The sequence below is a fragment of the Numida meleagris genome, chromosome 2 (assembly GCF_002078875.1).
Source record: "Numida meleagris isolate 19003 breed g44 Domestic line chromosome 2, NumMel1.0, whole genome shotgun sequence".
Lineage (NCBI taxonomy): Eukaryota > Metazoa > Chordata > Aves > Galliformes > Numididae > Numida > Numida meleagris.
Genome location: NC_034410.1, coordinates 3,064,854 through 3,090,676, shown reverse-complemented (window position 1 = coordinate 3,090,676; position 25,823 = coordinate 3,064,854). Strand labels below are relative to the sequence as shown.

Genomic DNA, 25,823 nt, shown 5'->3' with positions numbered 1-25,823 from the left:
TGGCATTATCTTAGTTTCACTGATGTTCGTGGATGTGCTGAATTTCTTCCAGTTTTACATACTGCCCTCGTGCTTTGTCAAGTGTTCCTCTTAGTTACCTGCACATGTATATCCTAATTGAGCATTGGATCACCCACTCTGGTTTTACCCTCTTCCAGTTTAGTAGAGTTCTTAGTAGGGTTTTTGGCAGGCTTGCCTCTACCTTCCTCTTGTGTTTAGTGTGTTTTCTTCTCCCTGTCACCTGGCTTAAGAGGAGCATGCTCTCTTTGTGTCCATTTTCTTCCCACCTCTGAAGCTTCCTGTCTTGAATCTTCTTCCTTCCCTTTTGGAGAACCCATGGAACCATTTCCTCCCTTGTTTGTCTATCCTTAGGTAGCTGCTGTACTTCTGAGTGCTAGTTTTACACTGGTGATGCTTGCAGATCCAGCTCTACTTTTGACTTGTCTCTGTTTGGCTAAACCCAGATGTTAACTCACACACTGTGCCTGGGTGGGTGCGTGCTGTTATGTAGTGTCTGGCACAAAGCAACTGCCTGGACCTGAACACCAAGGTTGCACTGTGCATGAACCCATCTGCCTCCTCCTAGGTTGGCAGCAGAATGGATGCCAGTATTTCTGGAATTCCAGTTCTGTTCCGAAACTGGCACACTCCAAAACTAAGTGGGAAGAAGCGTAGTGCCAGCTCCATTTTGCTGTGCAGGTGTGGTGCAGGGAGCAGGACTGGCATGGGACAGAGGTAGGACAGACCAAGGAGGTGCTGTGGGCCTTCTGCCTTGGTGCCTTCTCATCATCACAGCAATAAAAAGAGCTTTGGGTAAGGCCTCGAGAGAAGGGATAGCAGCATGCCTGGGTACACTCTTGAATCCTCAAGGGGCACGCAGAGATCAGTTGTGAAGCTCAGCGGATGAATAACAAAAGACTTTGTAGGCTAACATGGTGGCTCATCATGCTGCAAGAAGCAGTGCTGTGCACTGGGAGTTTCACCAGGCTCTGATTTACATTTCAAAAAGCTGCGGGACGGGCATGGTGAGCCCGTTCAGTCTCAAGTGCATGAGAGACTGTGAGCTTTAAGACAATCTGCTTAGAATTTAATTGTGCAAAGATTTTCTGTAACTCGGGTTATTTCAGTGAGTTTCCGTGGAGACTGATTTTTTTGCTTCTGTGGAAGACAGATGTCTGTTGAGGAATCCAGGAATGGGATCTGACGCTCCTGGAAAACTACAGATCTTATAATAATCTTTTTTTTTACTGCTATATCAAATACGTGGGACTAATTAATAGAATCGTAGAGTCATTAAGGTTGGAAAAGACCACTGAGATCACCAAGTCCAACCCCAGCCCACCCCACCATGCCCACTGACCGTGTGCCCAGGTGCCACATCTCCATGGTTCTGGAACACCTCCAGGGATGGTGACTCCACCACCTCCCTGGGCAAGGAGAGTGAGAATCGTGGTGTTTTCTGGCTTCTGATTGCCCAGGTTTGCCAGGTACGTTACGTTTGTAAGATGGGAGTCCTGTTGTTTAACAAGTAATGTATGTACAGGGCTCCTGTGAAGCAGCAGCAATGGCAACTGAAGTGGCTATGGTGCTGCCCCACGTGGACACTTGAGGCCCAGTTTTACTGCAGGTTTTTAGGGAATCTGGAAGGCAAGGGGTGCAGATTGTGCTAAAGATGTGGCTGGCAGTAAGCAGCTCACCTGAACAAGCATCACGTCTGAGCAGTGTGCTGGGCTTGAGTACACTGAGAAACAGAGGAAGGAAATAACCACATGAAAACAACCACGTGAGAACTGTATTGAATAAAAGGGGAAATAAATCAACTAAAACAAGAGCAACAAAAGTAGCTGCTGCAATTGGCTTGTGTATGACAAGGGATTTGGATATAGCTCCTCAATAAGAGAAATACTCTACTAAGAGCAGATGAGAGGGGAAGAGTTGAAGGATTCAGAGTGGCATTAAGTAAGGGAAAACGTTGGACAAGTAACAGGGAAAGCTGCTTAGCAGTGTGTTGTGCTAGGCTGGGGTCGGGGTAACTGCTTGTTCTCTCCATCTCTGCTTGAAGGTTCACCTTTCCTGGAATTCAAAAGGGTTTTTTATCGACCCCTCACTTTGCCTGCCGTAGCAGCAAGGTGCAGGCAGGTTTTTCCATTCCCATTCATTTTAGGAAAGCCATCCACCAGCAGCATGTTCCCTTAATTTTCTTTATTTTCCTCTGCACGTTGCCCCCGAAGTTTGGTTCTTGCAGAGAACAGTCAGTGCTCATAGGGAAGCATTGTTCTTGTCTCTGGGCCTTTTGCTCTGATACTCCTGGTAGTGTGACAGCATCAAAAATGAGTTAATCTGAATTGCATGAGATTAAAGCTGGTACCGAGTGCTGTAGCAATTGAAGCTGTACCAAAAGGAGGAGCTTGTCTCAGTGGCAGTTCTTTTCCATTCTCTGGTGCTCACTGCTCACCGATGAGCGATGCTTTTTTCCCCTTGTGCTTTGCAGAAACACTTTTGTGTTGGAGTACTGCGGGGAGGTGCTGGACCACAAAGAGTTCAAGGCACGCGTGAAGGAGTATGCCCGCAACAAGAACATCCACTACTACTTCATGGCTTTGAAGAATGACGAGGTGAGCAGGGAGCCCACCTACATGCTGGGCGTTGAGAGGGGCTGGCTGGTGGCTTAGCCCCAACTCAGTGTGAGCACCCAGTTTCCCAGTGCCTTTAGAACAGGTGACGTGGGAGAAGTAGTCTTCGTGTCCCCCACCTTGGGAGAAGATGGAGTAATGGGCTCTGCTGGGAGAAACCACACCTCTGCGAGGTGCTTGGAGCTGAATTTGCTGGTTTTTCTACCCAAATAAACCAGCCCAGGAAACATAACAGCAGGAATCCAAGTTTCCTTACTTCCCCAGTTCACAGAAGTATGCTACGCTGGTCCACCTTGAGCCAGTGGAGTCCCCACACGTACCAGAAGTTCTTAATGGTTTATCTGTGCTTCAGCTTATCTGCAGGTTTGGGTCTGTGCAGTGATGGAGCTGCCATGCAGAGCTGTGGCACTGCCTTCCTCGAGCCCTGGCTCGCTGGGAACAAGGGGTATAAATAGAAATGCAGTACCCAATTCTGCTCATCACTTCTGTCAAGATTTTTTGAGTCTTGGGATTTTTACAGTAAATGAGCTAAAAATATTCCCAAGTTCTTTTTCTTTTTTTCTCTTTTTCCTTTTTTTTGCCCACCACGTAAGCAATCCTCGTAGGTGCCATGGGATTGTGATGTGATCACAAGGAAGCATGGAGGTGTCTTGCCCAATTAAGAAAGGGAGAGCGTGGTGCTCCATGGAGCAATCCTCCCATTAAAACACAGTCTGTGGGGCTCCACCAGCCCTGATGCTTGTTGTACCTTCTATCAGAGGGTCAGAAACTGATGCTACGAACCGAGGATCTCCACCAAACCAAAGAACTCAGTACCAATCCGTAATGAAAACTAAGAAGCACATACCACTTTCTTCTTTTTTTGGGGGGGCACTTATTATCCCTATAAAATCCATTCTCTCCTAATTAAATGATGCTGATAGTGAAGGAGGAAAGGGGGGTGGCTTCTGCAGCGATTGTGTTCTCCTTCGGCCCTGCTGTGTTCCTAGATATGCTGCTCAATATTTCTGCCTCGTGCCTAGGGAGGGCAGTCTGTTTTATTATATTTGTCATTTATTTCCTTTCCAGATCATAGATGCTACGCAGAAAGGAAACTGCTCTCGTTTTATGAACCACAGCTGTGAACCGAACTGCGAGACACAAAAGGTAAACTGCTGGATCAAAGCTGCTGCTGCTGCCTCTCACTTTGCTGCCCTGTGACTTGGCAAGCTCCAAGTGAAAGACATTTCTCCTTTATCTGTGTGTCTTTTTTTTTTTGGCGTAGCTTCTTGTTAGTCGAACATAAACAGCCACCTTTGAAATGGGCAAGCGTGGCTGGTTCAGTTAGCAAAGTTTAAATGTATCGCTGTTGCTTTGTGAAGGGTCTTGCTCATTCCATGAAAAAAGAAGCCAAACCTGTCTGTTCTAATAACCATTATCACTTTTTTTTTTTTTTTCCTTGCCTTAGTGGACTGTGAATGGGCAGCTCAGAGTTGGGTTCTTCACCACCAAGCTGGTCCCGTCGGGCTCTGAGCTGACCTTTGATTACCAGTTCCAGAGATACGGGTAGGTTCCATCTCTCTCTGCTTCAGGTGTTGCAAGTGGGTTTTTGTGAGCACTGATGCAATGAAGAAATCCTGCTCCAAAACAGAGCCTCATCTAGGAGAACAGTTAGAAATGAACGAGAATTCAACTACATGAAATGCTAGCTGGATAAAGTTTCTCTGTTTCAAACGGAAGAGCTTGGGAGAGGAATTTTCTGTTTCGTTTAAGACATCTTTTCCACTATCACTTTATTTTCTTTTTCTTTCACTTCGTACCATCTCTCCCAAGTGGAAACTTCCCAGATAATGATCTGACTGTTTCTTTCCACGATCTATTAATTGCCTGAGCTTTAGACTTTGCCATGCTCTTAAAGCCTCTTCATTCTTTCCCACCACTGCTGTTTTACAACTTTGCAAATACTTGCAAGAGCTGTAAAAGCCCAACAGATAGCACATTCCTTCTCTCTGTCTGACTGCACATGTGCAGGCTGCAGCGTGGGCTTTGCTCTCTTCTCTGCACTTGAGCTCAGTATTTTCTATTGCTGCTCATCCAGGCGTACTGCGAAGTATTTCACTCTCATTAACATGATTAGCACAAAATGGCATCTAGCAGTCTTGAAACGACATGCAGTCATGGGATTAGTTGTAGATCTACTCTGTAATCCCCAGGCATCTTTAGCAGATACTGTTCTTTAGTGAGCATTTCTTCTTTTTCCTTCTGGATCCTGCTTTCTGCAACAGTGTAAGCAGAAGGATCAGAACTGAAATTTTAGTTATGTTATAGATGGATTCATGCTAAAATGTCTGATACTGCCGTGTAGTTTTCTGTTCCAAGTAGTGGTCAGGCATAGGCCACAGAATCATTGAGGCTGGAAAAGACCTCTGAGATCACCAAGTCCAACCCCAGCCCATCACCACCATGCCCACTGACCCATGCCCCTTAGTGCCACATCTGCTCTTTTCTTGAAAACCTCCAGATCTCTGAAGGTGAAACAGTACCTGGCCTGATAGCTCATTAGAATCCCAAGGTGGGATTGGTCAGCCTGAATTTGCTTATCAAAAAGTGCCTCAGCCCATGCAAGCCGTTGTGGAGCTGTGTGCTGTGGGTGGTGGGGGCTAGGCCTCGCTAGGGGCTGTTGGTCTCATCCTAAGGTAGGTGGCCGAGTGCATCAGCCCAGCTTCCAAGTGGCTGCTCACTGCACTCATCTTCCACCTGGTCTGGTCTTTTGCTGTATTGGCTGACTTGGTATCCTCTTTACTTGAGGTCAGCCTGTCTAGTCTCTACCTCACTGGAGTTTTTTAGATCTGATCTCATAGATCTCCTTCCTCATCTTCTGCTTCACAGAAGACACTGCAGCTTCTCTTTTACTCACTGCTGATACTGCACAGCCAACCTCCAGTCAGTTCTGCACATTACATAAAACGATAGAATCATTAAGGTTGGAAAGGATCACTACAATCACCAAGTCCAACCATCAGCCCATCCCACCATGCCCACTAATCCAATCAAAAACCATGCTCTCAAGCAATTTTGACATATTGTAGAAGCATCATAGAATCATTAGAGTTGGAAGGGACTTGTAAAGGCCATCTCATCCAACTCCCTTGTAATGAACAGAGGACAACCACAGCTCAGTTGGGGTGCTCAGAGCCCTGACCAGCCTGACCTTGAATGTCTCCAGGGATTGGGCAGCCACCACTGTGTAATTTTGGTTGATTGCAAGGTGTGGTGTGAGGTTAGTGGACCCAACTCTCCAACTTTTTCCTTTAAGGATTTTGCTTCTTGACCCGAGGAGGGCCTGGAACTGTACCAGGTTTTGGTTTTCTGTGGGAACAACAGGGAATCACAGCAGCTGTTGAAGAATTGAAGGGTTTGTTTGAATTTTTAGTGGCCAGGGTGAAAAGCCTCACCGTGCAGGAAGGCTCTGTCCATTTCTTCTGCAAGGAGCAGAGAACTGGTGAAATGCCAGTTGGGCCTGGGCCTTGCTTTGCAAGACAGTGCAAACCATCTGAGAAGATGGGATGTGAATGTTGTCCATATTTTCTTCCAGCTGCTTAGCAGGAATTTGAAAAACAATGGAAAGAAAAGAGAAGTGTCTGGGCAATGTGGTTCGTGGTCTTTTGTCACTGCGATATCAGGATTAAGATACAACAATGGCTGTGAGTGCAATGGATTCATTGTTTAACTGCGTGCTACTTCTGCCCCCGAACAGCAAAGAAGCTCAGAAATGTTTCTGTGGCTCAGCCAACTGCCGGGGCTACCTGGGAGGAGAGAACAGGGTCAGCATCCGGGCTGCAGGGGGGAAGATGAAGAAGGAACGCTCCCGTAAGAAGGATTCGGTGAGTGGGATTCGCCTGGGTGTCTGCTTTTTTGTTGGTTTTGTTGGCTTTTCTTCTTGTTTCTTTTCTTCTGATTTTTCCAATAGAAGTGGCAGCATCAGAGAGGGCTGACCCAGGGCATGGTCCTCTGTGGTGCCTTCAGTTTCACCTTTACAGCCTTGCTCTAGGGTCAGTGCCTCCAAACAGCCTCGAGGTTCAGTTTCCATGAATGCATTCCATGGAGGCCCCTGGACACGTGTGTTTTCTTGGTGCTTTATTTGAATATATGTGTTTCCTTGCTCTGGATTACTGAGAACAAAGTGCCAGCAGAGAGGAGCTGTGGCTGCACCCAATGTCATCAATACCCATTTAATGAAGAGCACGCTAAATTCTACACGGCTTCAAAATTTTGGTGTGCTGGGTGATGTTTAAATGTCACTGAAATGCAGCACTGTTAAGGACGTTACCTGAAATTGGACAGCTAAAATGCTGCCATCCCCAAACTGGGATGTGAAATCTGAACCTCTAATTGCTTTGGCCTAGAGGCAAGTCTGCACCAAGGAGCTTGTGTGAGCACGCACTGTGTTCTCTCCGAGTTAGCTCCAGTTGTGTCTGCAGCTGGATGTGAATGAAATAAGGAATTGAAATGCAGTCTTTTTAAAGCCTTTTTATAGCTCCTCATGCATATAATCCTCTTCAGGTGGTTACATGAGCCTCTTGCCTGCACTGAGTGGCACTGATGGATTTATGGATGCAGGAAACTTTGCAGAAAGCAGTCAGGAGGAGTTCTTAGAAGCACTTTGCACTCAGGAAGAAGTGATGTGCCCTCCTTTTACCTCCCACGAAGCAGAATTATTCTCTGCTTGAGGAAAGAAAGCCTTGCTCCTACTGATGGCACTTGTTACCTGCTCTTTTGGGAGGTGCTGCCTTTGAAAACGCCGGCTTCATTTTCACATGCTGAAATCCTGAGAGTCAGGAAGCCAAGAAATGAGAAGTCATTTGTAAATGGGTTTAACATGCTTCTTGGTGCCACTGAGCAGTGAGCTAAATAGTGAAGGTTGGTGTGTGCGTGGAGAGCAATGCAGACACTGGTTATGGTTATAAATGTGAATTGGATGTTTAAAGAATCCTTGCAATTAAACAATTAGGGTCGTTTGGTTCACATCTGTTTTCCTGTGTGAAAAGGTAAACTTCCAAGCAGAAGCATTTTGGGCACACGCTTGGAAATTCCCCTGCAGAGGCAAGGAAATGCCTCTGCACATGGCATGGATGTGTATATACATCTCAAATGTGCTTTTCATTAGGAGAAACGCTCGTTAGGGCTGGGGATGCCTTGGTGTTGCGTGCGGGTACAGTTACGGGACAGGCTGCCCTCTGTGCCTTCCACTTGGGGTGTTGTAAACAGAGCTGGTGGGAACACTGCACTTCTGTATGGGATTTCAGGTCTAAACAACGTTGAATGAAAACCGTAATATTCCAGATAAAAGCAACCCAACCAAACTGAGTCAAATTAAAGCCAGACTTCTGTCCTGCAGTATGTGAGAATGAGTCGAGAGGGACTTGTGCTGCCTCTCGGGGCCAAGGGAAGGAGCTCTTAGCATCATGTAGGGTGGCCTGTTGATGGCTTTCTGCCCTCCCTATAGGTGGACGGGGAGCTGGAGGCACTGCTGGAGAACGGGGAGGGCCTCTCGGACAAGAACCAAGTTCTCAGCTTGTCCCGGCTGATGGTGCGCATCGAGACCCTGGAGCAGAAGCTCACCTGCCTCAAGCTCATCCAGGTGAGCAGCTCCAGGCTGGAGCGAGAGGGAATTGCTGGGTAAGCAATGTCTTGAAGCTATCATTGGAAGAAGAAGGGGAAAATACGATGAGAAGGGTTTCTCACTGGTGCCAGCACCCCAAGCGTGAGCTGAGTGGCTCTGCTTAGTTCATAGATGGCGTGTAGTGGTTGCCCTGGTTTTCTGCTTGGTGGAGCTGTGTAGTAAAATGTCTGTTTCTAGAAACAAAACCATTCCTCTTACATAGGAATTCAAGAGGTACACGAGTAGTACGTCAGCTTAAAATAAGAGCTGTCACATCTCTGAGATTATCCCGAATTCCTCTCAATCAGTGCAAATCACCCACAGCCAGCCCACAGGGCAGTGTGTTACCCAGTGAAGTTTTATTCTGCAGCATGAGCCACTCGCCCAGTAGTGGCTGTAAACTTCCTGCTGCATGCATTGCTGCCCCCAGACCAGCAGCCACGTCCGCCTGAGTTGCATCAGGCACGTGCCAGTCTTGCCCCTGGCTCTCTGCTTCGTGTGAGTCTTCCAGGTAGCACCCACCCAGCTCAGCAGTCAGCCACCATAGGACATGGAAGACAAGCAGCGTTTTGGTTTGCAAGTTGCTGACCCTTCTGTGTAACTTTGGCCCACGCAGAACACGCACTCGCAGTCCTGCCTGAAATCCTTCCTGGAGTGCCACGGCTTGTCTCTGCTCTGGATTTGGATGACGGAGCTGGGCGACGCCAGGGGAAGCACCGCCAACAACCTGAAGCTGCAGCTGGAGGTCAGTGGTTCCCCGAGTTCCGACAGGTCTGAAGCTTTCGTGGCGATTTTCGCTAATCGCTCGCGGCGTGTGGATGTTGATGGTGTGTTTTTGATGGACGCGTGGCACGCCAGGTGTCGGTGCAAACAAACTGCAGGTATCGTCGCGGCCGCAGCCTGGAACTTCTGCTTTAGTTCTGAATACATGGAAGGAATTTACCTCTGTGGTTTTCCTTAGATTTCTCAGTTAGTGGCATGAGCCAGACTTAAACAGCAGTGGCGGCGATCTTTATTTATTCCATGCTGAACAACAGAGGCAGTTTGAGGTATTGCTTTGACGGGCTGAAGTGGAGCTTTAATACTTCTGTTTTCTGTAGGCACATGAGCATCGCATGCAAAAAAAAAGTATGGAAGTTCCCTTCTTAAAGATGCATCTACAGAACTTTGCTGTGGATTTCGGAGTGGTGTGCCCAGCCCTGAATCCAGGGACAAGAAGCAGAGCTCGGGGTCACCAGCTCCTCCTTTGTTTCCCAGAGGTGGTGGTGGCTCTGCCTGGCACCTCTTCTTCCTTAGCTCAGCATGGTTTTTCTCCTTCAGCGTTTCTGAATGAGTTGTGCCGTGCTCATTTCCTCCTGATCCCACAAGGAATGATGTCTCACAGCCCCATAGCCCATACTGGTGAAGAGATGGCATTGTTGGCAAGCCAGCTTTGGCACTCATATACTTCTCTTCAGAAGCATCCAGCACACTGTTCTGATTAGGACTTGAGTACCCCTGTTGCACTGGAGTAGGTTCAGACACTCAGCATCATTGTTCTCAAAGCCAGAGCTGCTCCACACAAGTGTTAAGAGGGCAGCTGAGTCTCTGTGACTTTGGTGGCTTTGTCTCCACTCTCCATGCATCTGATCACACCACACTGACTATTAACTTTGGTGGGTTTTGTGGATTTAATATACTCTGTTAAATTCTATGCAGTTCTTTACAAGTGAGGGTGTGATAAGGGTCAGATCACACTTTGCATGTTCTTTCTCCTTTATTTTTTACATTGTTTTAGGAGACTTGGTCTTTGGCCATTGGCTGCCCATGGCCAGAAACCAGCATAATGCCCCAAGAGTATCTTCTGTCCTTTGCTCCTGGAGGGCTGATTTTAAAGCGGAGCAAGTTGAAAAGCTGGGCAACTTCAAGTACTGGAAAAGGCCTGGCTGTCTCTTGATTCAGATTGTTTGTCAGGGATTTGGGCTCTGGTTTTGAGAGAGAGGCTGCTGAAGTCACTACAGTATACATTCTGAAGTCTCTGAGATTTTCTTTACTACCTATCCAGCCGCATACAGCCCATTTGACCTGCTGAGCTGTGCTGGTTGTCCTGGGAATGGCTGTGGCCAACTGTAAGTGCCCGAGCTTTTTGAACTTGGCTTATTGCAGCCTGAGCCTTGTTTGTGCTCACTGCTTTCTGCTTGTGGTTTGCTTGCTCTCAAACAAAAAAGCAGTGGTTTACCACTGCAGTTCAGCCTGGAAGAGGGATGCTGCTGTCCTCAGCTTGTGACCAGGTTGGATATTAGGGAAAACTTTGTCTCCAAAAGAGTGGTGATGCGCCGGCTGCCCAGGGTGGTGGTAGAGTCACCATCCCTGGAGGTGTTCGAGAACTGTGGAGTTGTGACACTGAGGACACGGTCAGTGGGCATGGTGGGGTGGGTTGGGGTTGGACTTGGTGACCTTAGAGATGTTTTCAGCCTTAACGATGCTACGATTCTACTTTATGATCCTGTTCGCACTGATACATCAATTCTTTCTTGAGAGAGGGGAATCGTTCCAGGTGGGAGAGAGCTGTAAATTCTTCAGCCCTAACAGCTGTGATTCTGTCTTTGCAATTAAGATAATGAAGACGCTGGAGCTGCTGCCGATACCCACCAAGAACATGCTGGAGGAGAGCAAGGTGCTTCCCATCATCCAGCGCTGGGCTCAGACCAAGAGTGCCATCCCGCAGCTCAGCGAAGGCGATGGGTACTCGAGCGAGAACACGTCGCGCGCTCACACACCGCTCAACACGCCGGAGCTCTCCGCCAAGCAGAGTGCTGAAGGAGACACGGACACCCCCAAGAAACTGGTGTTTCGGAGGCTCAAAATTATAAGTGAGAACAGCATGGACAGCGCTATCTCGGATACAACTAGCGAGCTGGAGGGGAAGGAAGGCAAAGAGGACCTGGACCAGCTGGAGGTCGCCCCGACGGAGGTGTCAGAGGAGCAGCAGCTGCAGCAGGAGGTGAAAGTGGCCGCGGACACACCGGTGGAGAGCAGCAAGCCCCAGGAGCTGGAGGCTGAGCCTGAAGCAGAGGTCAAGGAGAGCAATGGCACCAAGCTGGAGGAGCCCATCACGATGGAAACGCCGTCTCAGGACGAAGAGGAAGGAGTGTCTGACGTCGAGAGCGAGAGGAGCCAAGAGCAAACGGACAAAATTGTGGATGTGAGCGACTTGGCCACCAGGCTGCTCGACAGCTGGAAAGACCTGAAGGTAAGAAGCACCCTGCTGCACCTGCATCTCCAGCTCCTCTGCCCTTGCTGAGCAACACGCAGCAATGTTGTGGTTGAGTGCACGCAGGGCTAAGATGGGTGCTGTTGGTAAATTTTGACAACTGAGATTGCTATTTGTACATAAGGAGCTTTTCCAGGTGCTTTCTATATATATCCTTCCATTGCAAGCTACCCTGTCTGTGACTCACAGCGGGTTCCCAGGTTTTTCCATGCTTCATACCAAAAGGAGCAGATTAGTATGGCCACCACAAAGACACCTCAACCACCTAGTTACAATTTTTAAACTGTTCAGGGTGGGAGGGGAGCTCTAAGTTCTCAGCTGGTCATAAAAAGGCTGGCGACAGGGCTACAAGCATTTTTGGTTGGCGTGGCCCAATATCGATCAGTGTTGGTACAAACTGACCAACCATCAACTCTCAAGTTATCAGAAGATCATCAGTGTTTTCTGTTCTGCAAACATCTGCTTTACATCTGCAATGTAGAAAGCCTCCAGAAACCGTGGGTTAGCAATTTCCATGCTCTTGATGGCAGCTTTAGTGGTGGGTTCACCTCTAGGTATTTGTAGTTAGTGTTTAGATCAGGTAAATACTAGATTTGTGGATGTTAATCTGAGCCTTTAAATGTAGCTGCTCCCCACTTTGCTTCCGTTGAGCTCTTCTTAGAGCAGATAACTCAAGAGAAGGGTTTGAGGGTGGCTGGTTGCCTTCTCCAGGACTGAGCAGCTGTCTCTGAGCACTGTAGATTGCCTTCTTGGCTGCTTGATCTTAAGCCAACAGCTATCTTGTATGAGGTTGAGGGCACAGTTCTGTAACTCGCCACTCAGTGCTTGAGGCATTTTGGGGAGGTTTCATTAGGTCTTTGGGAGCTTCTCATCCATCAACTGTTTCTATAGGATAATATTTCTTGGGAGAACAAGGAGGGTGGGAGCTTTGCTTTTCAAGTGTTAAAGCAACGTTTGCTGTGGATCCAGCAAAGCAAAGGCAGTGCCCAGCCCTGAGGCTCTAAGTGCTGTCCCTACCAACACCACCAAAGTCAGAAGGATTAAAAAGGGACCTTTGCCATTTCCCAGTGCCACTGCCCTGCAGCTGGGATGCTGCTGAGTCCCTACCAGACCAAACAAGGTCTTGGTGGAGGTCTTCTGCCCTTCCCTTAATCAAGCGTCTGCCCGGTTTTAATTAGTAATCTTTAAGTAGATTTACATTTTACAATGCCTCAGACAGGTCAAGAGTTGCTTTGCCGATTGAAATGGATAATGAGAAACGATTGAGGTTAATAAAAACATTGAGTGATGCCCATAATGCAGTACCACGTGCAGATGGAGGAGACCACAGGGAGCTTTGAGTCCTTGAACCTTCACTCGTGTTGTTTAGCTGTCACAGGTGCAGTCATTAACATTTCTAAAACATATCTAGAGTTAAGAGAAATCTTGCCTTTTTCAGAAACATCTCCTAGTTTTGCAGGATTGGTTGAGCGTAATCATTCCTCTTACTGGGAGAGGAAGAAAGGCTTTACCATATAAAATGTGAACTGAAGTGGATATCTGTAGAAAAGTTAGGCTGTGCTCGGTGTTCCTTCCCCTCTCCTCTCTACGAAGTGGATCTGTGGCATATTGTTCTCTAAGTTTTAACCTGCAGGATCCTTGTGTGGGCCTTATGGGTTCTTTATTTAAGTGATACTGTCAGGTTGAATTTGGGGTCATGCTGAAACAGGGCCCTTTCCCATTCACCACCGATAGTTGGGGTTGTTGAAACAGAGAGCTAAGCTAATTCCTGTCCTGTGCTGGAGATACACTTGCTCAGGACCACCCGCCCTATCTTTTACGTGCAGCCAGAAGTTTTCACCATGTTCAAAAGCGCTGGCAAAAAGTGGGAAGTTGCATAAAATGAGGAACTTCCCTTGAATATTGCTCTGTCGTGCTACCACCACGTGCCGGGTCCCAGCCTGAGTTATCTCTGGAGCCTGGAGGAGCTCGGGTTGGGCACAGTGGGAGCCCTCACCCATCACTTTGGGCTGTGGACTCGCATCCCCTCTGTGTCTGTTGCAAGGGATTTATTGTTGTGAGGTTGCCAGCAGCCCTCTGCAGCGTGAGCTCGGGGTGAGGGTGTTTGCACCCAGTCAGGCAGAACTGTAACAACAGAACAGTCCTTTTTTTCTCCTGCAAACCTTGCCCCCCCACTCGTGGCACTCTGAGTTAACTGCTTCTGTCCGCCTTCCACCTGTTGGGATGCTGCCTAGCGCTAACGACGGCGCAGCCCTAAACGACCAAACGAAGCTGGCCGGGGTGGCTGGGAGGGGGGGGTCTGAAACCTCGGGACTTAAGCTTTGTCCTCTCCAGTGGTGCTGATGACCCCCTTTGTAATTTCACCCATTTCCATCCAGCTTCTCAGGGCAGCGAGGAGCTTGTTAACATCACCAGCTGACCATGTGTCACCTTTTCTCAACTCCATTTTCAACTCCGTGCTGAAGAAGGGAGAGAACGTAGCGTGCGTGCTGTGAAGAAACGGGAAGATGGTTGGGAAGCTGGATGGTGCATGAGCAATTTAATAGGTGAAAAGAGGACAGAGGTGGTTAACTCAGTGATGCCGACGTTAATTTGGTGCGTCCATTGCCGGCAATGGACGTCGCTCCGGGAAAATCCCGACCCCTGGCACGAAAGGATTAAGTGAGCTATCTTTTTCTATACCTCTACACACAGGCCAGCTGCCTTGGCTCCCAGGGCTGCTCCTTGCCCCACAAGGAGCAATGCCACCGCCGTACATCCACCACATCACACACCCACCCCGCCCCATAGGGGAAGTTTTCAGCCTGGGCTCGTGCCCGCGTGTCCTGCTCTCCAAGCATGTGGTGAGCCCTTTCCCCAGGCTGAAATCAGACCCTGCTGCACCCCAAGGATCGTGCTGTGGTCCTGTGCAGGTAAGGCCTTGAGGACAGCAGCCAGACCCACAGCAGAACAAACATGCTGCAATGGTGGAGGGCTCCGGTGCTCTCCCTTCTTGGCATCTTCCAGTGTCACCCTCGCCTTCTCAGTAGGGTTGGCAGCACCAAGGGGACGTGCATGCCTCCAGTGGCTGGGATCTAAGCTGTTAGGAGCCTGCCCTGAAGCTTATCTCCTTTTGAAGGTTTAAGTCTCAGCAGGGACAGGAAGTACATTTGGTGTTAAGCGTGCTGATAGTTTGAGGGCTGTCTGCCCATTGGGTTCCGTCACCACTTACCCAAAGCTGGTCTGCAGTTCCAGAAGCTCCACGTCCCACTCCTTAGACATCCAGTGACGGTCTGCTGTCTGTGCATGTAAAATCTGTCCTCTAGAGAACCAGAGCTGGATAGGAGTCATAGAATCATAGAGTGGTTAGGGTTGGAAGGGACCTTACAGCCCACCCAGCCCAGCCCCTGCCATGGGCAGGGACACCTCACACAGCCCGGGTGCTCACAGCCCCTTCTATGGCCTTGGGTGCTGCTTGGATGGGTCATCACAACTGCTCTGGGCAGCCTGTTCCAAGCAGGTCATAGCTTTGAGGCTCCACAAACCTCCATAATAGTTGGAGAAGATTATTATTATTTTCTTTCAAGAAAAACTTTTTGGGAGAAGCAAGTGACGTAGACTTTAAGGGCTTTAGCTGAACGCTTTTGACTTCGTAAGTATTTAGCAGTTCAGGGCTAAGGTGATATCCCAACTGTTTGGCTTTGGCAAGGTGGGCTTTCTGTTTTGCCATCAAAACACCCTTTCTGTGAACATAATGATTAGCCCAATAGGGATAGCAGAGCTTGGGTGGCCCCTTCTCCCAGTCACACACCACACAGCCGTCCCGGAGCGACTGGCTACCATCCCGGCACACGCATCGCGTGCCCTAACGAGGACGTTTGTCATTTGTTATAACTTGCAGCAGTTTGTGGAAACAATAGGCGTTGGTGAGCGGCCAGGCTGTTGCTTGCACTGAGGTTTTTTGGTCTTTACATAAGGAAGGCTTTGAGGTCAGGCACTACGACCTCGGCACCCTCCTATAGCTTCTTGCTTGCGTGCAAGGATGGAGATCGTAGAATCGTAGAATGGTTGGGTTAGAAGGGACCTTAAAGCTCACCCAGGTCCAGCCCCCTGCCATGGGCTGGCTGCCCCCACCAGATCAGGCTGCCCAAGGCCCTGTCCAACCTGGCACTGCACACCTCCAGGGATGGATTGGGGCATCCACAACTTCTCTAGGCACGTTCTTGGGATGAGCCCCTCTGCCCTATAGCAGCTGGATTTCTCCAGTTCAGTGCTGTCGAGCAAAAATAATTGAGAGCTAACGGAGAAGCTTCCAGCAAGAGCTGAGTTAAGCCCATTCTTCCTTTCCTTGTGCCACTGTGTCCTTTGAGACTAGAGATAATTCTCTCTTGGCTCAAGGACGGTGTGTGTGCACCCAGCAGCCTCATTCAGGGATTTTTTTCTTTTCTTACGCTCGTGACACTCGTATCACTTTACCTTCTGCACCTAATTTTCTGGGTAACTCATTAAGAACGCTTCTCAAAGGTACGGAGCACTCAGGGCTCTGCTAGCGGCGCTCCCATTGATTTATTTAGCAGCGAGCGGCTTCCGTTTCCCAAAATAAACCAGGCTCTTCAGAGCGTCTGTTTGGCCACCATCTGCTCTTCATAGCACGGTGCTGACACATCCCTCTGCCTGCTGCTCTTCCAAGGCCTCTGCTGCATCTGCTCTTCCCCAGCCCAATCCTGGCACTCTGCATCCGCTTGGATGCACGCTCAGCCGCCATCCAGAAATAAACAGCTTGCTGCCAGGCAGCAGTTCGTAATTAGCTCGGATCGTTTTTTTTCCAGTAGTTTCATGTTGCATGCTCTGCTGTTTAATAGGAGAATTCTTTTTTGGAGCTGGGAAGTCTGTTTTAGCTGCTGTCTGTTCTCTCCTTGCGTGCTGCTTTATCCTTGAGCAGGCTGGGCTGGCTCCCTGGTTCCAGCGCAGCTCCAAGGTTGAGCTTTCAGGGGCTGGTGCTGCAGGAGGGAAGGAAATAAAAGGGAAAAATGCAGCACTTGGGGTGCTTTGGGGACTGTGGAAGCCTCTAGCACAAGGCAGTAAGAGAGAAAATAGAATCATTAAGGTTGGGGAAGACCTCCAAGGTCATCAGGTCCGGCCATCAGCCCATCACCTCCATGCCTGGGGTTCAACAGACACAGGGTTGTGCCCTCCTTGCAAAAACAAAATAGGCATTAGACCCTATTTAAAAAAAAAATCTCTGCTGCTGTCACTTTCTACAACCTACAGCAGCACTGCTGAAGTGATTGTGCCCTGTGAGCAGACCACAGTGGGATTTCTTTCTCTTTATTTCACCAGAGGAAAGTTGAGTTTTTTAGCCCATGGGGCACGTGGTTAGATTAAAACAATAGCAGCAGGACTTAACTTAAACCTGGGCTCTCATTAACTGCAATGCTGGAGGTGGGCATATTGCTGATGCAACGTGCTGCAGCTGGGCGGCCCCGTGGAGGGGTCATGTCATTTCCAGCCAGCTTGAATCAAATAAAGGTTGATAGTTAATATTTTGAGAGAAAATAGTTTGTTTTGCTCTGAGATTTTCTCTGAGCCCTTAGCAAAGTGGGCTGGAAGCTGGCACGGGTTCGCAAGCCACAGACCTGAGCTTGGTATTATTTCATCACTGTATTTTTCCAAAAATAAAGGTCATGTAGGGTTGGGAAACATACAAGCAACATCCGTGCCCTAAATTAAAGGAGATTTTGCTCCTGCACTGAAGGCATCATGGTGTTTTTTCCCCAGAGGCATCACAATGCTGCTGCTGCCTTTGCTGTTGGGTTGGGTATGAAGGATTAATGCTGCTCATGGAAGGAGGCTTCGCTCAGGTTTGGACTTTGCTGTTGATCACTAAATGACATAGCAAGCAAAGCATTGCTGCCGTGGAGCAGGAGTCAGGAACCCAGGGCAGCTGGGGTGCTGGGAAAGCAGTAAGGCATTAGGAGTGATGTCACACCTTTTAGTGACATAGCACTTTTAAAATGGGGTTTTGCACAGCAGCACCCAGCCAAAATCCAGGTGTGTGCAGGGTGGGATGTCCCTGACCAGCAGCTGCCCCGCTCGGCACCAAAACCCCATAGACTCCACAGACACAAAGTGCTGATGAAGGGCAATATATAGAAAGCACCACAATGACTTGCTTAAAACATGGCTTCCAAATACCATTATTTTTTCTTTTGGTGATTGGTTTAAAATTGCAGTTTTGAGTTGCTAGAACAATGAGTTCTGATTCTTGCAGCCCTGTAGACTCGGGGGTGTTCTCACTGAAAACCTGACTCTGTCCTGTGGCTTGTTTTATAGGAGGTGTACCGAATCCCAAAGAAGAGTCAAGCAGAAAAGGAGAGCAGTGGTACGTACTCACATTTCTCCATGTATTCTTAAAAAATGGATTAATTTTCCCAGTGTGTGATGTCAAAAGAGGTTCCCCATTGACAGCTGAGCTTCTGGTGCCATATCCCAGCCCTAAATCCCTAAAATGTCTGGTGCATGAGCAGCTGCAAGCAAGGGAGGTGAGGTTTGTTTGGAGGGAAGAGCTCTGAGGTGGAAGCTTCTCCCTGTGCTTTGTGCCATGATCTCGTGGAGTGGTCTCCTGGCTGATGGAGGGACAAGCATCACCCGTGGAGCTGCACCCAGAGCAGACTGTATCACCCCCAAACCCCTGGGAAGGCATCGAGCAATCCCAGGGCATTCCTGAGCCATTGGCACCACTCCTGGTGACCCACATGCAGGATGCATTGGGGGAGGGCTGGGTCTTGTCCTGCTGTTCTCTTAAGCTCAGGGCTTTCCTTGGAGCACATCTCCGCACCAAAATGTTAACTTACCATTGTTAGAGTCAGGAGGAAGTAATGAGGTCATGAATGCATTTGCTGTGGGAAGAAGAGCCCTTTGGAACCTGGAGTGAAAACTGAAGTTATCTCTGAGGCTGGAAGCAAGAATGCAAGGAGGCACGTGGGATTTCTCATTGATCTGAAAGCTGCTTCTTGAGGCCCGAGCCCACCAGCTCCGTGTCTTTCAGTACAGATTCTCATGCATACAGTGACAGTATGCATGGGGAAGTTCTTGCTTTGCAGTCAGGTTTTGGGGTGTCAGAGCACTAGGGGAGATTTGTGCTAAGGTCTGGAGCCTTTTCCACTCTGACACTGGTTTCCTGCTGAAAGAATGGGAGGAGGGGAAACGAATGGTATCTGAGAAAGAGTGACGCACTTTCATCCATTAGGTAACAGCTCAGAAGTTGGAGTAGTGTCTAAAAATAGACATGGAAATGGAAGCTTTATTTTAGCCACGCTGCAATCCTGAGGCTGATTCAGGACAACCTGCAATTTGTTTGAATGGGGACACTGTTGGCCAACACAGAGGAACCACTGAAACTCCAAGAGGGAGCTAGAAACGCACTGAGCTATAAGAACTCTCTCTTTTTACCCATTTTTCCCAACAGCTGACCGAGGCAGAGAGGCAGCTGGCCTCAGGGATCAGACTCCCACACCGAAGAACCCTGTCCTGAGCCGCACGGATCCCGAGCGACAGAGCCTGAGCAAGGAGAAGAAGAGAAGGCGAGACTCGCTGTCCCCTCCGGCCTCAGCGTATGAGCGGGGCACCAAGAGGCCCGAGGACAGGCAAGTTGGACCCTGGCAAGGGTAAAACACTGGGAAATTGGCCCCGGTGGCCTTTGGAAGCACGCAGGGATGGGGAAGAGGACGGAAGAAGTCTTGGTTGAATGCTCTGTGCGTGATGAGTTGTGTTCCCTGGGCAGTGGTTGTGCCTGGAGTTGTGCTGCTCTGAGGTCTTGGTGGTGCTTCTTGTGGCTCTTGTGCAGCAGTGAGCAAAGGTGTAGAGGGATCTGCAGGGTCGTAGAATCATTAAGGTTGGAAAAGAGCTCCGAGGTGATGAAGTCCAGCCAACAACCCATCACCACCATGCCAACTCAAAGAATCACAGAGGTTGGAGAAGATCTCTAAGATCCAGTCCAGCCGTCCACCCGTCACCACTGTGCCCACTAAACCATGTCCCTAATTCCTTCCAAGCCCGTGCCCTTCTACACTGCCAATCCCCTTGCGCTTGGGTTGTGCTGTTCTGAAATTCAGCTTGCAGCAAGCCCAAGCCAGGCAGGACTTCTAAAGCAAACCCATCTCCTTGAGCAAAACAGGCTCTGCTGAAGTTACCCCAGCGGCACTTCGGCTGTTGCCATTTTTCATTGTTTCTCTTGCGTGTTCTCTTTACTCAAAAGCTCCTTATTTCATTAAGAGAAGGAATAATATATTACACGTCTCATGTTTCAGGGAGGCTTGAGATCATATTAAAGGCAGCACCAAGGAATCTCCTTTACAGAAGTCAGCTTTCCATTGTCTGGCCGTTAAATGGGATCTAAGGCAACGTAGCAATTAGGGAACAATTGCTGGTGAGTCAGCCACGCCAGCATCCTTTTGTCCTCCTAGTGGGAAAGTTTGAGATGCCTGCATTAAACGCAAGCCACAAATCTTCAATACCGTAATTACCCATTTGGAGGATGTAAACATCCCGGAGGGCTGGGGGCAGAAGGAGAGGGCTGAGTAAGTGCTATGTTTGTGGAGATAGGGGAAAGGATGGAGTGGGTGGTGTGCTCCGGGTGAAGGAAAACAGGCTGGAGGGGGTTTTACATCTAGGAACAGCAGCTCTTCTCCAAGCAAGGTGGGAAGAGGTGAGCACAAGCTTTGGGAAGCTCCAGCCCCACCCCCGGTGTTCCCAAGGGTGCTGCCTTTGCCATAAGTTTGCCTCAGTTCTCCCTTTGGTGCATTTGTCAAGAAGGCTGATGGCAAAACCCACCCTGGGAATGTGAGTGCAGGAGGAAGGGGTGGAAGAGGAGCGTGAAGGATTGGAGCAGACTGAAAACAAATTAGAAGAAGAGGGATGGGATGAACCCAGACCGCTGCGACTCGCTCTGTGCTAGATCCTCAGTTTTCCTCTGTCTGTCCTTCCGCGCCAGCTGCCTCCCATGTAAACTCCCCAGGCAGTGCCAGGAAAGACTTTAATTATTTAAATTGAGCTTCTTCATGTCAATAAGGTTCACATTAACAGATGCTTGCAGCTACTCTGGGAATGTGAGGAAACTTCTTAAGTGTTGGTAGCAATGTGCTTTTGATATGTAAATTGAACACATGAAGACCAAGTTAGGATATTAAGAATATAGGGGATGCTTTGTAGAATCCACTTTACTTAGGGCTGCAAAACATTTCTGCTTGTAATCCCTGTTTTACCACACTCGTAACTTCTCAAAATATCCACCTTTGATCTGAAGTTTTCCATAGTTGAGGTCTGATCAAAGTCCTTAGGCTTTTTTTTTTTTTTAAATATTTTAAGTCCTTGGAAAAATCCCTCCAGCTGCATCTCAGGATGAAAATCCTTACTCTTTAAAAAATAAAAATAAAAATAAAAAAAATCCATCCACGCTTTATTACATTTTTTTTTAAGCTAAAACTGTGGTCTAGTAAATAGCGTAACTCTAAACAGAAACGTGTTGCTTGCAATTCCATTCTTCTTAGTGATGTCTGCCCATCTGTCTGGAGCATGGGAAGGGCACATGGCTCTGCGTTGCCTGGGGCTTTGCCTGCAGCAGGAGGGATGCAGGGGCATATCCACCTGGAAGCCCAGTGAGATGAGCCAAAGAGATAAGGCTGTGGGATGTTTGGGGTGCCTTGCTCCTGCTTTCTGGAACCTGGAGTGGCAAAGTGAGCGTGGGCTGGAGCAGTGGTACCCAGCCTGTCTGGGGGCTCCTTGCTGTTTTTGCCCCCATCTCTAGGTTCTGTTAGACCTGGGACCGCTCAGAGCAGCTGTGGGTGCCCCATCCCTGGTGCTCCCTAAGGTCAGGCTGGATAGGGCCCTGGGCAGCCTAACCTAGAGGGGGCAGCCAGCCCGTGGCAGGGATTGGGGCTGCTGGGGTCTTTTCCTTCCAACCCGACCATTCCACGGTTCTGTGATCTTCAAGGTCCCTCCCAACCCAACTATTCTATGATTCTCAGATTCCCTCTTCTTTCTGCTGCAGGTATGACACGCCGGCATCCTCAAAGAAGAAAGTCCGCCTCAAGGACCGCAACAAGCTGTCGACCGAGGAGCGCAGGAAGCTGTTCGAGCAGGAGGTGGCCCAACGGGAGGCCCAAAAGCAACAACAACAACTGCAGAACCTGGGCATGACGTCCCCCCTTCCCTACGACTCCATGGGCTATGGCACGCCTCACCACAGCTTCATCGGCTACCCGCCCGGCTACCCCATGCAGGCCTACGTGGACCCCAGCAACCCCAACGCGGGCAAGGTGCTGCTGCCCACCCCAAGCATGGACTCTATGTGCTCCCCAGCAGCGTACGAGCACCCGCAGCCCTTGGTGGGGCACACGGTGGAACCCACCCTGCCCACTCCCCAGCCGGTCCCAGTAGTCCAACATGTAGCAACGCCGATGGAGGTGACGACCCCTCAGTATGTAGCACAAAGCGACGCCGTGGTCCACCAAGAACCCAACGTGGCCGTCCTGCCCGTGCCCACCACGGGACCGGTGCAAGGGCAGAGCTACGGGGTGTGGGATTCCAGCCAGCAGACGGTGGCCGTGCAGCAGCAGTACTCGCCAGCCCAATCCCAGCCAGCCATATATTACCAGGGCCAGACCTGTCAGACTGTTTATGGGGTGACATCCCCCTACTCGCAGACGACCCCGCCGATCGTACAGGTAACCCACGGGGGAAACGTGTCCTTTTCAGTCTGGCACAAAGCACCTGCAGAAGAAAGGGACCAGCCCGCAGCTGTGGAACGCTGTGTCACCCTGCCAGGGGCCGTCCTCATTTGCTTTAGTGCTGGGCAGCATTGCTGTGTAAAGCACAGGTTTGCTTCGTGGTTACTGCTGCTTGGCTGGGATGTGATCCCCCATTAATCCCCCAGGATATGAGAATTCCTTCCCCTGGATGTAGTGGTGCATCACTGCCACCATTTCCCCATTGATCCCCATCAGGTTTTTATTTTAGGGTGTACCTCATTTTTGATTTCGGAATACCCAGTGGTGGTGTTTCTGCTGCACATCTTGCTGACTTCTTTGCAGGGAGAGGCATCACTGATTGCTTTAGGAAGAACAAAGTGAAACTTTGCCTTACGTTTGGTCCTGAGTTCTTCCTGGCTGATGGCTTTGAGCACTAAAGCTCAGTGTCACCCAACCTCATTTTCCTACCTCCCACGGAGGAGACACTTATATTCTGGATCTCAGTGCCTGGAAGGGAAAATCTCCACGTCTTCCAGCACTTTGGGGTTCTCTCTTGTACCTTTTCTGTGTTTTTCCCCTTTTGGAGCTTTTTGAATTTTGGACGAGCGCAGACCCAGATGTGCTGCAGTGAAGCTGAGTGGAGCGCTGAAATCTTTTTGTTCAGAATTCCTCTTGGCCTCCTTGCCCATCCAATGGTTTCACAGAGAACCTCAGTTTGGTCAGAATTGCTCTGCTTTTGACATTGGAGCTCATTGCACATTGGGAGTGAGGTTGGAGCAGTAAAGTTGGGGGATTACCTGAAGGAGGGTGCAGGGCTCCAATCAGCTGCTTCATGTTCTGCCCTAACTCCAGCCTGGGGATCCCTCTGGGCAGATGTCATGGTCTGCCACGTTGGGATACAGGCTGCGTGCTGGTGGCAGGCAATGGTGCTGCCCTGCTTTACAAGCTCTGAAATACCCACTCTCATTTGATACGTTGGAAGATTTCTTACTCATACACGTGCTGGGAAATAGTCTTTTGTGCTCAGTGTTGCACTTCCTTCCACCGTTGATGGAGTAATTGTCCTGAGCAAGCGATTCCTTTGAAAACTGTAGGGGAAACTGTCCCCTTTGGCTTCCCAGGCCCAGGATGCTGACTGACCCCAACCCCTTGTTCTCCATTGCAGAGCTACGCCCAGCCAGGCCTGCAGTACATCCAGGGGCAGCAGATCTACACGGCCCACCCGCAGGGAGTGATCGTGCAGCCCCCGCCTGCCGTCACCACCATCGTGGCAGCCGGGCAGCCACAACCCATCCAGCAGGTATGGCTCAAGCTGGGGTCAGGGAATGGATGGCACCGTGTGAGCTGCTCACCTCTGCACGGACCGGGGCATCAGGCAGCTGGCAGAAGGACTGGGGAGCTGTCCTGCCCAAAGCCCCATCCCTGGGGGTGCTCGAGGCCAGGTTGGGTGGACCCTGGGCAGCCTGATCTGGTGGGTGGCAGCCAGCCCACAGCTGGGGCTGGGTGGGCTTTGAGGTCTCTTCCAACTCACACCATGTTGTGATTCTGTGGTTCTGCGACCTTGAAGGACCCTTCCAAGCCAAGCCATTCTTTGGTTCTGTGATCTTTCATAGAACCTTCCAACCCAGCAATCTGCAATCTAAGAGCACCCGTGACAGAGTGCTTGTACTCATACAGTCAGGGTGTGAACAAGTGGCTACCAGTGGCCACTGGGTGAAAAGTGAAATGTTCTGTCACTTCTTGGGGCAGTGCTAATGTCCCTTTTGAGTTTTACCTTCAGCAAAGACTTTGTTGCAGGGAGGCAGAGCTGTCAGACTGCTCTGCTCTGCCCTCTGGCATTGTTACCTGTGTGCTTTCAGCCAGAGCTTGTGGTGAGCAACAACCTCCTGGACCTGCCTCCGCCATCCCCTCCCAAACCCAAAACCATCGTCCTGCCTCCCAACTGGAAAACAGCCCGAGACCCCGAGGGGAAGATCTACTACTACCACGTGGTAACGAGGTAAGCGATAACGAGGTAAGCATTGGGGTGGGTGGAGGGCAGGTGGATGCAGTGGCACCATGCACCTCCAAATACGGGCCAGGTGGGGTGGTGCTCTGCTTGAGCCTTGCTGTGAGATGGGGACACAAGGCTGAGCTTATTAGTCATAGTATCATTAAGGTTGGAAAAGACCACTAAGATCATCGAGCCCAACCTCAGCTGTCAGTGAGGAGTGCCTCCTTCATCAGTGTCCTGCAATTACACCAGAAACTGCTGATGGAATGGAGTTAATCTTGAGCTTTTTTAGAGGAACACGTGCTGGAAGGGTTCTGTAAATCCTTCTTTTAGGATGCCTTCAGATTGGACAGGGCCAGCAGAGGAAAGGAAGTCTTACTTGTCCGTGCATTTTCTAATTTGAACGTACCATTTTCAGGTTTGAATTATTCATTTTACTTAGCAGTTGAATAATAGTTATCTGACATCATGTTCAGTAATTACTGTCTGGAGAACTAAGTGCTGGGCTGAAGCACACGGAGCTGCTTGAAACAAGCACGCTCCCATGTTTCTCCGTGGCATTTCCTAAAAAGCAAAAAGATTTCTAGGTGCAGGTCAGCAAACCTAAGAGGCTCGGAGCACTGACCCCCTGCAGCCCTCTGGGTTCTGCGTTATGCAGAGGAGCACACGTCCCAGCTTCACGGAGCTCACAGCTGGAAAACAGTTGCTGCATGAGGTCACCTCTGTACCTAACAAGGCTGCTGCGGAGCTGGGCTCTTCCCATCCCTTTTGTTTAGTCTGCTTTTCAGCTGGCCTGAGGGTCAGAGCGAGCTGTGATGCTCTCCTGATGCACGGACACGAGCTGAGTGTCCTCCATCTGTTGAGCCTTTCAGGTCCTTCACTGGGGCTGCTGCCCTTTGCTCTGCAGAAACAGACATTAAACCCTTCCCTTAGGTCTGATGTGATGTCTCCTGCCCCTCCTCACCACAATCGTGGACCTTCTGTGTTTCATGCCCGTGGCCGGCTGCCCTCGGTCCCATTGCCAGCGTCACCAGTGGCAGCAAATGGTGCAAGCTCTCTTTTTTAAAACGGTTCCCTTCCCGAGGCTGACGTGCTCTGTTTTGTTCCCCAGGCAAACCCAGTGGGACCCTCCGACGTGGGACAGCCCAGGGGATGACGCCAGCCTGGAACACGAAGCGGAGATGGACCTGGGGACCCCAACCTATGATGAAAACCCAATGAAGGTAAGCGTGGGGGTCAACGAGGGGAGCTCCCTGCCAACGTCTTGGTGGCCTACACGGATGATCCTGGGCTTGCCCGCTTGCCAAAGCAGCGTGTGTGCAAGCTACAGGGTGGTGGCTGTGGGATGGTGACAGAGGGACAGCAGTGACCCCGGATGAGCTGTACTGACCATTGGCGCTGCAGGCTTTAGGACACTGCTATAGGTTCAAGGGGGTTCCGTTGTTTTCTCAGCACCTGGTGCTTTTTGCAGTCGTGTGGGGGTTCCCTTCAGGTCTGGGGTCTCAGCTTTCTTCTGTGTTGCACCTGAAGAATCTCAGGCTCCTTTGCAGCGTGCTGGGAGCAGATGCATCTCCCC

The 25,823-nt window shown here is 49.8% G+C and overlaps 1 protein-coding gene across 1 annotated transcript in view; it reads left to right on the top strand.

Moving 5' to 3' along the window:
• The window catches only part of SETD2 (SET domain containing 2), a gene marked incomplete at its 3' end in the record, with an annotated part of 35,544 nt that extends 10,074 nt beyond the window's left edge, over positions 1–25,470 (top strand). The window contains 13 exon segments of the mRNA XM_021386004.1: positions 2,492–2,615; positions 3,702–3,779; positions 4,081–4,178; positions 6,370–6,496; positions 8,119–8,253; positions 8,891–9,019; positions 10,871–11,506; positions 17,840–17,888; positions 18,975–19,152; positions 21,555–22,230; positions 23,420–23,554; positions 24,114–24,253; positions 25,359–25,470. Of these exon segments, the coding sequence (XP_021241679.1) occupies positions 2,492–2,615; positions 3,702–3,779; positions 4,081–4,178; positions 6,370–6,496; positions 8,119–8,253; positions 8,891–9,019; positions 10,871–11,506; positions 17,840–17,888; positions 18,975–19,152; positions 21,555–22,230; positions 23,420–23,554; positions 24,114–24,253; positions 25,359–25,470 (2,617 nt within the window).